Genomic DNA, 15,063 nt, shown 5'->3' with positions numbered 1-15,063 from the left:
GTTGTCTTTCATCCTCTGAGAAACTAACTCAAACTGTTGGTGAGTTAAACTTTCTCTGATCAAGTTTTTTTTTTCCCTCTGAGAACTTTCACCGGGTTGTGATGAGCGCTTGGACGAAAGACAAGTGAATGTAATTGTAATTGGGGAACGGATAATTCACGTAGAGACGATAAAAAGACATCAGGACAATAAACGGATGGATGGATGGTTGAACGGCGTCCAGCCTGGTCTCCAGCTCTCCTCTGTTTGAGTTTTCTCTGAAATCAAGCCTGAGTGGTCGAGCGAGGCAAGAGGTTGGTGAGAGAGTGTGTGTGTGTGGGGTTTCCAGTCTCGGTGAGGCGCCTCAGGCTGCGCCGCGGCGGGCATTCACCGCTTGCTCCACACTCTGGACGCTTCTCGCCGCTTGCCGCCTCGCTCAGGTGATTCCACTCTTCATCAGTCTCCTCATCCTCTGTCAGGACTCACTTTTTTGGTCACAAATTAAGTAGTTTAGTCAAAACTCTAACTTATTCTATTCAGTAGTTTTACTTAAATTTCTTTGGCTTTTATTAAAAATGTTTAGATTTCTATGCTTTGTTTTGACAATATATTATTTTGATAAACATACGCAAAAAATTAAGATTGAAATTTTTACAACTTCTTTACGGAAAAAGTACTTTTAAGGATTAAATTTGTCACTTTAATTAAATCTTGCGCATTGTTTGATTATTTGGTAATATCTCTCCAGGTTGTAGATTTTTTAAGATCTTGAAAATAATTTAAGCAATATTTTCTAGAGAAAAAAAATTATTAGAATGATATGGTACACTTTTAATAGTATTATCTGTGCCTGTATGATAGGCAAAAAAAAGCTAGAACGAAAAGAATTTTTTTTTTAATGTAAATATATACACAAAATGGAAACATTTTTGTGTACTTATAAGAGCTTTTGTTTTCTTGAAGATGAATTCTATTTATCTGCATTTATCAAGCTCTTATTCTGAAATGATTTATTTTTACAGACAAAAAACCCCAGATGACTTGAGAATTTTAAAAAACAAACACATTTTTTCTTCCGTGAATATATAAAATGTTGGAATATGGCAACGTCAAAGAATGTGGTTTTGCTTTAAACAGGGACAGCAGAAAAACCTCTAGTCTTCTTTTCACGGATTCAACAACATTTCTGATTCTGCTTAAAACTGTAACTTAGATCTAAAAATAGAAATATTGTCTTTCCAGCAGAGACATTTAACTCGTAAAAAATGCGTATACATTTTTGACAAGGTTGAATGAGCTTTAGACCGATCCGTTTACAGCAAACACACCGCAGAAAGACAGGGACGCTCGATTTTTTTGTTTTTCTTTAATATATTGTGAGTAGATCTCTGCTGCTAAACATTAAGTACTTTTGATGATTAAGGCTTAATGTGTGGTGTGTTTATGTGTGAAACGGTCCACATACACAGTCAGGATCTCCCTTCTGGAATTTGATGAAACTCCATGTCCACCTGCAGACCCTGATGGTTCGGAGCACCTGCCCCAGAACCTGATCTCCGTTCTCTTCTGTGCTCCTGCATCCTTACATTTCACTTTTTCTCAGCAATTCTCTTCTAATGAACTTGTTTTTCATATTCTGATTAAATGAATGGAAACAGGGTGCGTTTTTTTTAGTTAATAAAGCCATGAAAAAAATTTTTCAATCCGATAATTTTTCAACATCATTCATTTTTTTAAATATATGTAAGATTGGGGTTTTGTTTTGCGAGATGCCCCAACTAAAACAAATAGCTAAGTAGCGCAACAAGTTGCCCAACAACTAAAACCAAATTTGTGCTAACCTCAACCATTGAACTCCAATTAGTCACTAATTTTAAGGAAAGACTCACTGCTGGTGCCCTGCGATGGACAGGCCCCATACCCCAACACTTTGCCTGACAGTGGCTGGGATAGGCTCCAGCAACCTTTGGACTCTGAAAGGGATGAAGTGGGTTTAGTAGATAGATGGATGAATCAACTGCTTGTGAAGGTGTGCTGGGTCAGCGCCAAGCGACAAGGCCACCGTCAAGGTACAGGTTCAATCCCTTTAGCTGCACTAAGGGGATTGCAACCAGCACACCTGGCAGGGGTGTGGCACAGAGGCAGATGGAAGCCCATCCCATCGGGGGGGGGGGGGGGGGGGGGGCACCACCACGAGAGCCCACAGGATGCTGACTGATACTGAGGACATGTGTATTCACTGCCCCTTACAGGCCCATCTTGTCCTGGGGTCACCGTGTCCACCATAGGGAGATCAAAAGCCCTCATATAGCAAACCAGGGTTACACCAGAACTTTTGTTCTAGTTTTGACATTTCGGCTACCGTAACCCTTCAACACTTTACTCAATTAGCGTAATTCCAGCGGATTCTGAAGCAGAGAAAGGCAGCTTTGCGCTCACATGCAACACTTTACAGTAAATCAGCTGATTCTGTGGCGGACAAAAAAGGGGCTTTGCGGCGTCATGCAACACTTTACGTTAGCAAGGTAGATTGCGTAATAGGTCAAAGAGCGTATGTTTATTGAGGCGGCATCTCCTCCGGTGTTAAAGGGTAAAAGGAGTCAATGACCCTCCAAATTTGACAACTTCCATCTAGCAGAAACTCAACAGAAGGAGTCAGTCAAGAGGTCTGAGAGTACAGACCACCGCTGACCCACCCTGAACCCAGGATGCCATTGGGACCCCCCGGAGGAGTCCTCCAACCCTGTCAGGTGGATGTAGAGAACCTGCTAAGGCTCAAACCCAGGAGTCACCTACAGAGCAGTCCAGCTGTATTTCTATAGCACAACGCTTCAGTTTTAGTTAGTTGAATGAAAGAACCGGGACCACCTTTGATCGTTCTACTTCTAATGTGAAGCTCTCTTTCTCAGGGAAACGCTTCATCTGGAGGAGAGACTTTAAGATCAGAAAGGTCACAAAACGTTTCACCTCCAAATGATCCATCACCATTTAACTTTTCTTACTAAAAGTCAAAGCAGTGTTTCTCTTTAAGCCCGCTAATCGGAGTCACTTTTCGTATTACGGTGGAGTAGAACATGCTAATGGAATACTTAAAGCTCCAAAATTGCTGCATCTATTCCTTGAATTCAAAGGTTTAATATCTACCCTCAGTTTGGATGTTTTTTTGTTTGTTTGTTTTGCATTAAAAGCTCTGATTTAAACAAAGCTTGTCTCATTTTTTTTTTCTTTTTCTCTGATCTGCCAGAGGTCCAAAATTAGACGGAACTGAGCACAAACTCTGCCTCGTCTGTCTTCAGAGTAAAAATCCTGAACCGGTTGAGTAGGATTTCCAGTTTAAAATATTTTGTAACCTTTTTTTTGATAAAAGATGCTTGAATGTAGCTTCATTTTGGGTATGTTAGCATAATTTAAGGAACCCCTGTTTAAGTTGAATCACACTTTAAGTTTAAATAATGCTTCTTTAAGGATGCACATTCTTGATAAAGAGGCGTAAAGTTAGAAATTCCTTTTTAACGAGGGACCTTTCTGTTTCAGAATGTTTTCTCAAATTTAAGGTGGCTCATCGAAGTTTAACAGATGCTTTTTAGAGTTTACGGACATTTTCCACATTAATAGAAGCTCGTTTAGGTTGGAAGATGCGTGTTTTGTTTTAAATATGTCTCTTTTGGAACATTTGGACATTTGGCAGACATTTTATGAGATCAGAGATTTGAAGAGTTTACCGTGTGATCTTTATGTGTTGAGGTTGAATTTATTTATTGTTAGGGATATTTTTCGGTATTCAGTGATCAATGTTTTCACTATTTATCAAATAAAAGGGACAACAACAAAAATATTCTGAATTCAATCACAAATTAAGATACAGTGATGTTAAATGGGTTTTTTGGTACATCCTGACCTTAAAGAACCTTTGGAATTTGATACAAATTGAAGTGATCCTTTCTACCATTCCATCCTTAAAAGGGAAAAAAATCCATTTGATTTATTTTTAAAAACTCTAACAGGCTGAAAAAGACATTTTAAGGTATGGATTTTAAATAAAGACAAACCAAAAAAAGAAAAAGGTGAATATTTTGCTGCAGCTGAGCTGAATGTTGGATCTGCAGATGAAGGTGGAGGGCCTCCAGGACGACAGGGAGTCTGGCTCCGTGTCTACAGCAGACCAGACCTCTGGCGGGACAACGTGCGGTTCCACCTCGGCCGAATGCTGCATGTCGCGGCTGCTGAGTGCCGTGGAGAACGAGCTACAGGCCGGCAGGGAGAAAGGCGACCCGACAGAGAGGGAGCTGAGGGTGACGCTGGAGGATGCCGAGCTGTGGAGGAAGTTCCAGCAAATCACCAACGAGATGATCGTCACCAAGAACGGACGGTAACACGGCTTCTTGTTTAGCAGCAGAAGTCGTTCAACACCTCCTCAGACACCAGTATATTCACATGTCTAAAGCTAACGACACACCAGGCGTGTGAAACGCCTTCAAGAATGTTCAAACTGCGGGTCCTTGAATGCGCGTTTAGATTATGGTGTTCACATTGGACAAGCAGGGAGGGGCTTCTTCTTCCTTTTTCTTTTTCTACTGTTTACTAGCGCATGTCCGCCACCTACAGTCCGAAGAGGCTTGGTGCAAAATGTAGCGGTGCAAATCTCGCAAACCTTCCTCCAGGCTTTTTTCTTTCCATTGCGATATATGAAAGACTTGTTGTCATAGAATTTCAGACAGCCACATAACACAATTATTCATTTCTCCTTCATGATTACTTCTCAAACGGTTGGCACTTCCATGAATTAAAAGGGACGCCATCCGTACGTCACTACCAAATCCAAATCCCTGATTGGTCGGAGTTCGACCTGAAACGTGCGTAGCTACGGCAGAACGTAAGGGTGTTAAATGTGAAAGCCAGAAACGCGTGTTTGCGTAGACTTTTTATTGAAAGTGGTTGAACTGCATTGCTGAGAGTGGTGTCAACCAAGCATTGCAGTTAATTAGGTCATGGCTTTAAAATAGTTTAGTTTTACCCAAAAAATGAAAATGTCCTAGTTAAGATGGCTTGTGTGTGTGGCAAGGGCCATGTCTGAATACCCTCACAACTCCCCTAAAAGACTGTACAGTACGGGATTATCTAGTTTCCTGGATTTTAATGTCATTTTGACACAAGCTTACCACGCCAAACATGACATCACTCGTTTTTCAAAGTAAAAAGCATGTAAAAAAGACTATTCATGAATCCACTGTGTTCTAACGATAAAAACTTGGATGATTTACATACAAATACATGTAGATACATTTTTTTTTTCAAATGACAAATCATTCAAAGGGAATGTATTGTGGTTTATATTCACCAGTTTAGTGGGTATTGATGCACGCTGGTTTTTCTCAAAGACTTTAGAGACATTTCTTGGGCATTAGATTTTAGAAATGTACATTCGAAAATGCCCAAAAATTGGCTAACGCCCTGTATAGTGCACTAAATTGCGAGGGAATTCGGACATAACTAAGGTGTGTCTTTTGATGAACCACTTTTTATACACCCTTAATCTTTGACCAATGAAAACAAGAGTTATTGTGATCTATTACATGATCAGATTACCTTATTAGAAGCAATTCAAAAGTACAACTTCAGGGCCTGCTTTCAATTTACAGCGCTACAGTAAACGTATCTTTAGGTTTCTATTGGAATTCCTGGTTTATAAAGAAAGTTTAAATGAACGGTGTTTATAAAAAATAATTTTTTGAAAAAAACGAATCGGATTTTCTTTTTACTGCATCATTTTGCATGTTCATAAAGTTCTTTATTTATTCTTTTTTCTTGATTTTTATATGAATTCTTAATACATTTAGTTTTTATGGGGAAACAGCAGTAACGATAATAACAGTGAATCTGCAGGGATAAATGTTTTCATCTTCCTGTTTTACTGACATGTATGACTGAAGATTTTTCATTGGTCCCCCTAATTTTTTTTTAACTGCTGTTACTTTCACTTTTGCTCTTCTGTGTTTGTCTCCTGGAATTCAACTCAAGTCTGTCACCAACATGGACTCTTGTAAACCTTTCTATCGTCACTCATTTGTCACTGAAAACACATTTTCCAGAACAACTCAGTAGTTTTTTATTTTTATCCCATCATTTGTGTTTCTGATTTTCATGTCAGCTTTTTAAAGGCCAAATGCTGTCTTTAAAAAATGTATATATATATATATATATATATATAGTATGAAGAACTCTAGAGGTCACTGCTGAAATCTGCAAAAGGATTGACTAAAGGATTCTATGGGTTCCTTCTCGAGTTTGTCAGATATTTATAGTGGTTCGAATTTTTTCCTCATCAGTCGCTGACAATTAAGTCTGGATCTTTCTTCATTTCAATAAGGTGGCTTAGGTGCTGCGTACAGATTTTTGAGGTCCTGAAAAAGAAACCGTGACTAAAAAAACTGTTTATGTCATGTCAGGGTTACAAATAAAATGTTTTAAAACTGCATTTTTAAGTGCTAAATTTGAAAACCACTTTATGGTTTGTTTAAGCAGAAGTAAGAGGGTTCCTGTAGCGAATCAGGTAGAGCAAGTGAAGATGTTCCTCAGGAAGGGATTTCATTGCTGTCAATGAAATGACAGAGCATTTTTCAATGATTTGAAGAGTTTATCATGCTTTAAAACAGACTCTTTCAGTGCACAATGAGATTATTTACACAGTTATTTGGTTACTTGTCAGGGACCTGCTGTGTCTCTGATGGCCGAGTTGAAAGCGTATTCCACAATCCCCAGAGTTTGACCAGATAAACAGCTGCAAAAATCCTCCTTTCAGTGATTTTGACTGCAGACGAGCTGCTGGTTTTTCACTGGCCCCCCGTCGTCACCTCTGTGGGCTTCATTTAGTGGGTTTTTGGCGAGCCGAGGCGTGCTGACCAGTCGCGCCCTGCAGAGGGCAAACACTCCATTTACACCTGCAGGATCCACTTCAGCCGAGAGCCTGTTTGTTCAGTGTTTGTTCGAAACCACCAAACTTCTGCGTCAAGGACAGATTTGTATTTCACGCAAGCCAGAGATTGAGTTTTTATCTGCCTCGTGACTCCATGGAGGACAGGACTCAACTATTCCAGCTGAGAACAAACCAACTGAGATGTGAAAAACGCTGATGTTCTCCTGATGAGACAGAGCATCAGGGCCACCTTATAAAAATGAATATATGAGGATAAAGTCGTTAAAGTATGAGGTTAAAGTTTAAAAAAAAGTTAAGTCAACATGTTGCGAGAAAAAAAGTCATTAAATTACGAGAGAAAAAATGTAATTTTACCAGGAAAAAGCTATGCTTTTTCATAAATATAGTTGGTTGTGTAAGCCTCCATCCACATTACATTCTGAATAAATCCATCAATCCAGCTATTTATGTGTTTTCTTATCACAGTCAATCTATGTTACAATACATTTGGATGTCTGCAACTACACTGCTGACGGCGTAAACGGCTCGCCTGCTTCAAATCCTGTCCTTGTAGGTCAAGAATCTTCTCCTGAAGAGGCCCAATGTCCTTTTAATGTCCTTATACTTAGAATAAGTCAATGTTAAACTCGCTAAAATACTTACTTATGCTTTACTTATGTTTGCTTATTTGTGAAACCAATTCTGAAGTAACTGCTCACAATGCGTCCTATGTCTCTCATACTGAAACACCATAGGCCTATTGGTTGTTTTTATGTCGTTTCTATTTTTCTTAGTAAACAGCCTTTAGCACCTTGGTTTTATGACTTTAATCTAATAAATACCCAGTTTAGATTCTATGAAATTATAATTTTCTGTTTATAAAATATTGATGTTTTAACTCAAAACTCTTTGAGTTTATTTGTGACATTTTTCTCATAACTTTACGACTTTATTCTCTTGAAATCACAAGCCTGTTTTTCATAAAATTATGACTTGGCGCTGATACGCTGTCATATTCCAGAAAAAAGCCGTTAAACAAACCGAATTCTCTCAGATTTGATCCACACATTTTAAAGTGGTGCGACTGTTACAAAGAATTATTTTATGGATCAATTTGTATTTTTTCAATTCAGCAAGTAGGCACCTAACTAAATGGAAAACAATAGGCGAGTTATTTTCCCGATAAAATTTTAAAAAAGATATCATGGAGGCAGCCATTTTGAAAAAACAGGAAAAGGCCCTCTATCGCCCCTAGTGGAGCAATAATGAACCACAGAGCAGAAAACATGGACATAGTTATATGTAAATGGTTTTTAAGCAAAGTTTGGACCATGCTAATGAGATAGGGGTTTTCAGGAATGCCTGTATCAAATATAATACAATGGAGTTAAGGATTTGTCTGCGTTTAATGTGGTTTGGGAAGGTGGTCTTTAGGAATCATCAGTTCAAAGTGAAACATTTGTCTTCCCGCTGGGTTTGTGTGCAGACGGATGTTCCCCGTTCTGAAAGTCAGCGTCTCGGGTCTGGACCCCAGCTCCATGTACTCCTTCCTGCTGGACTTTGTGCCGGCTGACAGCTGCCGCTGGAAGTTTGTGAATGGTGAGTGGGTGGCGGCGGGCCGGGCGGAAGGACGCGGCGAAGGGCGGGTCCACGGCGGCATCTACATCCACCCAGACTCACCCAACTTCGGAGCGCACTGGATGAAGGCGCCCGTGAGTTTCAACAAGGTCAAACTGACCAACAAGGTCAACGGAGGAGGACAGGTGAGAAGCTGGAGGAGGGAGGATGGGCTTGTTTGTGCACACAGGGACTTTACATAGAATAGAATAGAATAGAATAGAATAGAATAGAATAGAATAGAATAGAATAGAATAGAATAGAATAGAATAGAATAGAATAGAAGGGCATCCGGCGTAAAACATTGCCAAGTTTACCATGCGACTCGTTCGCTGTGGCGACCCCTGATGGGAAAAGCCGAAAGAGAAACAAACAGAATAGAATAGACTAAAAATAACTTACAATAGACTCGAGTAAAAGTACGACAGAATAGACATAGAAATTGAAAAAAATTTAAATAGAGAATGGAATATAACAAAATAGAATACAAAATAGAATACAAAATAGAATAAAATAAAATGGGAATAGGAAAGATTAGAATAGAACAGAATCAGAACCAGATTAGGAAAAAAATAAAATAGAATAAACAGAAATATAATTGAATAGAATAAGAATAGAATAAAATAGAATAAGAGTTGAATATGAATAAAAATAGCAGAGCATTAAAATAGAATATATTAAAATAAAGACAGAAATAGAATATAATATGAATAAAAAGAGAATAGAAAATAAAATAACGGAATAGAATAGAGTAGACACAGAATCAGAATAGAATAAAAAATAGAATAGAATACCAATAGTACAGAATATGACTTTTTGATTGATCCCACAACATTGATGATAAGATGATAAATAACAGCAAACTAGTTTTAGATTTGAGATTTGAGTGTCAACAAACTTCTGCATGGTCATATGTAGCCATATTTATTTATGTATTCAGTTATTTATTTATTTAATCGTGAACATTTTGGGGCAACTTGTAAATTTTTTGAAAACTTGGTTAGCTTTTTTTTTGTTTGTGGAATCTTAGAAAAACAGATTTCAGTAATTTTATAAATATTAGAAGCTCATTTATATTCTTATTCTTTCTTTATATTCACTTTTTATCCCTTAGTTCTGTTTTGATATTTTTTTAATTTTATTGTCCTTCAAAAAGTTGTTTTCTTCTTTTTTTTTTTACAAAATTAAATTTTTCCCTTTTTTAGTTAGGATTTCCTTCCATCTAACAGTTACTTATTGTCTTCTGTTGTTCTGTAATAATACTTTTTCCATTGTTTGTCTGTTTTCATATTTCCCATACTTACAGTCACATCTTCTGATCTATGTGTCACAAAACGTTTTCAGCCTTTCCTTTTTTTAATGTTTCTTCTGTGTGTATACTCACATTTTTATAATATACAACTGTTTTTCTAATTTTATATTACAATTTTTTGGAGGCTTTTAATTTGAAATCAAATATTTTAATATTTTTTATTTTCCCTTTTTGTTTCTTTTATTTTCTTGGTCGTATTCGTCCGCTCTTCGTTCTTCCACCATTCGATCTTTTCCATCTTCTTCCATCCATTACTTTCCTCTTCACGTCAAGGCTCTTCTCTCTCTCTCTCTCTCTCTTTCCTCCCTGTATTATCTTGAAGTGGGCGAGAGCCCCCCCCCCCTGTAATTGGCCACTTCAGTCGCTCTCTTCACTCACTTCACCTGCTCGCCCTCTTGTAACCACGGTAACAGGATAAACAGCTCTTAATTGGCCGGCAGCAGTTTAATGCACTTCCTGTCGAGAGCTGTTCAAAGGCCTTCAGACGCACACGTGTACACGCACGCCCATGTGCGCACACACACACACACGCTGCAGCTCCACAAAAATTGGCAGTAATGTTGTTTATATTTACCCCATTATCCTGTCCAAACATGACACGCGCGCCACAGTAATGCAGAGAGAACAGAGAGCTTGGCCATAATGAAATAATTGCTCCGCTTATTTGTACATTATGGTAATTATGTTTTTTACCAGGAATTAATTTACCCATCATGCTTCAGTTTCTGACAGAGACGGAAAGGTAAACTACATTCAAACGCACTCCAGATAATTCGCCGCCGCCGCACACGCCGAGGTCGCGTCTGCAGCCAGCCTCTCATCTGAATAGAAAACTGTTTGTTTTTGTGTGTCCCCTCTGACGACTCCTATTGGTTAATTGGACCTCGTTAGCCTTGGAGGAGTGGACGAGAGGTGAACGAGGGAGAAGAGACAGATGGAGGAAAGAGGGCTCAGGCCAAAATGCAACCGTGGCTGTTTTCTCTGAACTCTGACGGAACCGCACTCAGAGTTCAGACTTTTAGCCTGTAGGATACAAAAACTTTTTAGCTGATCCCATTTCAAAGTCTGTTGTGTAACCAAAGAGTCCTTTTTGATGCACTGGAACTCAGACTAAACCTCCTGCGAATGTCACCATTCGTTTAAAATCCAAATTTATAAACTGTTAAAGTTTATAGGAAAGATGTTTACCAAACCATTGTAACCCTTGTGCTATCCTAGGCACTTTTAACATTAGGAATTGGGTCATCTAGACCCACTAGACAGTGCTCTGAACCTTTTTTCTTCAATGATTTGTGATCTTCACTGGTGTCCATGGATTACATGAAATCTTTCCACCTTTATCCACCTTTGTCATGGTAGGGAGAACACGTCAATGTAAGGGTGGGGTCATCTAAGATAACAAAAGGGTTCTTATGAATGAAGACAGTAAAACTCCTCACTATATGCTTTATAACCCTTTGTCAGACATGCATGGACATTTTCCCACTTCTCTCTCTAGTTTAAACTCTAAAAGCTCAAACTTTCATAGAAAAATACGTTCAGTATTGTAGAATGAAAACCAAAGATCTGATCACGATTTTTGGTGATTTGGCAAACTGCATGCATCTGTACAGGAGAGATGTCGTGGAGGAGATTGAATAATAATAGCCAATCAGGACGCAGAACACATGCGCTGTTAGAAAAAAAAAAAAAGGATTTCAAAAAAAGTTGCAAAACAGAGAGACCACGAAAGGTGAGGTGCAACATAGTGAGGGAACATTGTATACTCATAATGAAATAAATAAGTCTACTAATCTGTTCTGTGCAGTTTATTTGTATCATTTTGATCCTTTTAGACAAAGAATTGCTATATTTTGCGTCTTAGTTGTTCAAATATAGCCTAGGCTACAAGGTAAGGCTTCAGGCTAGATGGTGCAATCCGATGAAAACGGGCTACTGCAGTCTCAGCGAATGCTAATAATGTATTGCTGTATAAAAAACGTATAACTATAAATTATTGTTATTACATGTCCCCACTTTCCATTTAATTGGTCATGTATTTCACATTCATCTATTTCTTATTTAGTGTTCGGATCGGACATAAAGCCGCACTGAAAAGACACAAGGTGAGGCAGGCAGTAGCTCTTCCGCAACAGTAGAGGGCGCACAAGAGCTCACGTTTTTTTTTCTTGTGGTTGCTAATAAAGTGCAAAAGGATTTTGCTCATTTATGTTTTGCTCTGCAAAAATACAAGTTCCCTGCATGTTGCACTTAAATGTGTTTATATTATTTCAAAAAAATTGATCTGTCAATAACAATTTACAGTAAAAAACTGCAAAAATGGCAGACGTAATGCCTCAACACCAAAGTTTCTGAAAATTGGTTGTGAAGACCAAAGTTGGAGCTTTAAACTTTGAAAAAATATATATTTATTTTAATCTTTATATTTTCTCGTGGCTAATATGCTTTTATGAATGAGGGGATACTGAGGTACATCCATGCCAAATTTGATGCTTTTACCACAGAATGCATGATTATTTTAGGAACCGGCTCCACTGGTATGTGTGATGAAGTGTCTGTGTGTTTTAGATCATGCTGAACTCCCTCCATAAGTACGAGCCCCAGCTCCACATCGTGTGCGTTGGCTCTCGCCACCGGCTGGTCTCCAACGTTTCCTTCAAGGAAACCCAGTTCATTGCAGTCACCGCCTACCAGAATGAAGAGGTGCTCCAAACTACCTCCGATGATCATTTGATAAGATGATAATACGAAAGCAGGAAAAAAATTTAGACATTTCATAGTTTCATAGACGTCTTATTGTCTAATCATATTTCTCTACAGGATAACGTCAATTTGTTTTGACTTTTTTTTTCCAGATCACAGCTCTAAAGATCAAATATAACCCGTTTGCGAAAGCATTTCTGGACGCCAAAGAGAGGTACGGAAGAGTTTGGATTTTAAGTGTGGATGAGTACGAAAACACTTCACACTGGTTTGACTCGTCTAATTAAAGCATTTGATTCAGGAACCCGGGGGGGCGGAGCTTATTGGAGCCTTCAGAGAGTCGTGTGGGGATCCAGCCCTGTGAGTTCTCAATGGAGCTTCATCATTACATTGAAAAAAATCTTTGACACAGTTTAGTACGATTTCATTTATTTCAAATAATTTTCTTTACGTTTGAAACTCAAATCTTACCTTCTGTTGGAACTTGGGGTTGCACGGTGGTGTAGTGGTTAGCGCTCTTATCTCACAGTGAGAAGGCCCTGGTTCAATTCCCCTCTCAGTCCTTTCTGTGTAAATTTAGTATTTTCTCCTTGTACATGCATGTCTTCTACGGGCACTCCGGCTTCCGCCCTGCAGCAGACTGGGGCCTGTTCGGGGTGTACCCCACCTGTGCCTAACAGATAGGATAGGCTCCAGCAACCCTGAAAGGGATTCAGCTGGTTCTTAAGACGGAACTGAAAAATTTGGTGTTAAAGTTTGTTTTTCTGGGTCTGCTTGTCTGTTCTGCTCTTACTTGTGTAATCTTTCACAATAAAATGTACTTCTTTTGTCTTTCTGAGTATTTTACTTTGAAAGGCAATAAACATAAGGGAGATATGTCTATAGGATGAAATTATATATTTATTTATAAAATTTTTATTAAGCTTTATCTGGAGTGAAAATAGAAAATGTGTTCGTTACAGTTAAAACGCTATTCACTCATAAAACAAATATATATTTTTTTAAATTAAAATATCATATGTTTTTTAAATTGTTTTTAACATCGTAATTGGGGATTTTTTTTCTTGAAATACATTTAGGTGTCAACAAGTTAAATGTTTGAAGATATTTATTTTTGAGACCTACTTTTTTTTTTAAAGAAATAAATGCAGAGTATAAAGTCAATAAGGGAAAGAAGAAAACAAAATATTTGTACAAAAAACAAAAAAATGCAGTTTTTTTCTGTCCCAAAAGAAACTACAGAGATTCTAGATGAAAATAATGAGTCTTCTGTTTATCAGGACAAGTGCAAGCATGCATATTTTCAAAAGTTTTCATGTATGTATAAACATGTGTGTGTCAGGTTGGCCGCTGTGCCCAGCTGCAGGAGGTGGAGCTTTCCCATATGCCAGCGGCCTCCCTCTGGCGACGCATCATCACCACGGTTACAAACACCATGGTTACCCCGGGAGACATACGCCTTATACCCCGTACCTGCCGCACCGCACCCACTCCTCAGGTGTAAAGAAACATTTTTATTAAAATTGTTTGCTGTTTTTCTATTTGTCCAACTTTTGTTAAGTTATTAATGCCTGTTTATTCAAGTTTATTTTTTCTTCATGTTCACATTCGTTAATTTATTTTGGATGCTTGCTCATATTTGATGTTTGCATTTTTTAGGTTAGGTTGTGCAGCATTTTCCGGTTTTCTTTTTCTTGTCTAACTGATATTATTCTATCCACATATATGTCAGTGTGCCTGTCTGACGGTGTTCAGGTGTTGGCCGATGGCTGGAGCAGCTCCTCACCTCGCCCTGCCTCTACCTCCTCGCCTTCATCCTCCTCCTCATCCCTCCCCCAAACCAGCAATGCTCCCTCCTCACAGCCTCCTCCCCACAACTCCAGGTGAGACTCCCCGGCCTAAAAAACCTTACAGGGGCGCTCTTCTCTGCCCGGCACGTCACCTTCGTTTTTGTCTTTGCAGTCAGTTTCCGTGTCTCTGGACGGTCGGATGCAGTGAGCTGAGTCCCTCCCACTCGCCGTGCACCCCTCTGCATGGACCCCTCAGCAGTGAAAACCCCTTGCCAAGCCATGGCAGAGCGACTGGAGCGGTGTGGCCCCCTGGCCCCACCCACCCTTTCTGAGGAGAGATAAATCTGGAAGTAGTAAAAATCTTGAATTGATGTCTGTTACTATTTATAAATACTTGGTGTGTCTTTTGGTCATCACTGTCTCTGGACACCAACAGGTCTGGCGGTTTTTAGCTGCTTCTTTAGTGGTCCAACAGGCCCACTAATTTTCACATTGACATTTTTTTCTGTTCTTGAAGCTTTGCAAACACTGTTCGGCACACTCATTCGGCACTATACCTGTGGAGGGGAGAATATGAATATATTTAAATGTCCTTAGGTTGTTTCAGGTAATAAATGTTTATTGTCATTCATTGGTGTCTGTCTGGTTTTTGAAAAAACAATAAAGTACTAAACTAAATGTACAAAGTCTCCAACAGTGTGTTTATTTTTTATTTGCAATATATTTATATATTGCACGCACACACAGAC

The 15,063-nt window shown here is 38.8% G+C and overlaps 1 protein-coding gene across 1 annotated transcript; it reads left to right on the top strand.

The window, feature by feature from the left end:
- Positions 1-224: 224 nt before the first annotated feature.
- Positions 225-14,949, top strand: LOC101163957 (T-box-containing protein TBXT). Its single transcript, XM_011482814.3, has 9 exons — positions 225-419; positions 4,086-4,348; positions 8,379-8,655; positions 12,390-12,524; positions 12,677-12,738; positions 12,826-12,884; positions 13,867-14,022; positions 14,257-14,407; positions 14,487-14,949. Exons 2-9 carry the CDS (start codon positions 4,086-4,088, stop codon positions 14,644-14,646), a joined length of 1,263 nt encoding a protein of 420 aa, XP_011481116.1. The 5' UTR covers positions 225-419; the 3' UTR covers positions 14,647-14,949.
- Positions 14,950-15,063: the final 114 nt, after the last annotated feature.

Source organism: Oryzias latipes, chromosome 2 (genome assembly GCF_002234675.1).
Source record: "Oryzias latipes chromosome 2, ASM223467v1".
Lineage (NCBI taxonomy): Eukaryota > Metazoa > Chordata > Actinopteri > Beloniformes > Adrianichthyidae > Oryzias > Oryzias latipes.
Note: the sequence above shows the minus strand (reverse complement) of the source record. Positions and strands in the feature narration are given on the sequence as shown.

Excerpts from the sequence above, each read along its gene's own strand:
- LOC101163957 (XM_011482814.3), top strand. The coding sequence starts at position 4,086 with ATGAAGGTGGAGGGCCTCCAGGACGACAGGGAGTCTGGCTCCGTGTCT. Across the intron at positions 12,525-12,676 it reads CCGCCTACCAGAATGAAGAG|ATCACAGCTCTAAAGATCAA; the intron begins GTGCTCCAAACT and ends TTTTTTTTCCAG. Across the intron at positions 12,739-12,825 it reads TTTCTGGACGCCAAAGAGAG|GAACCCGGGGGGGCGGAGCT; the intron begins GTACGGAAGAGT and ends CATTTGATTCAG.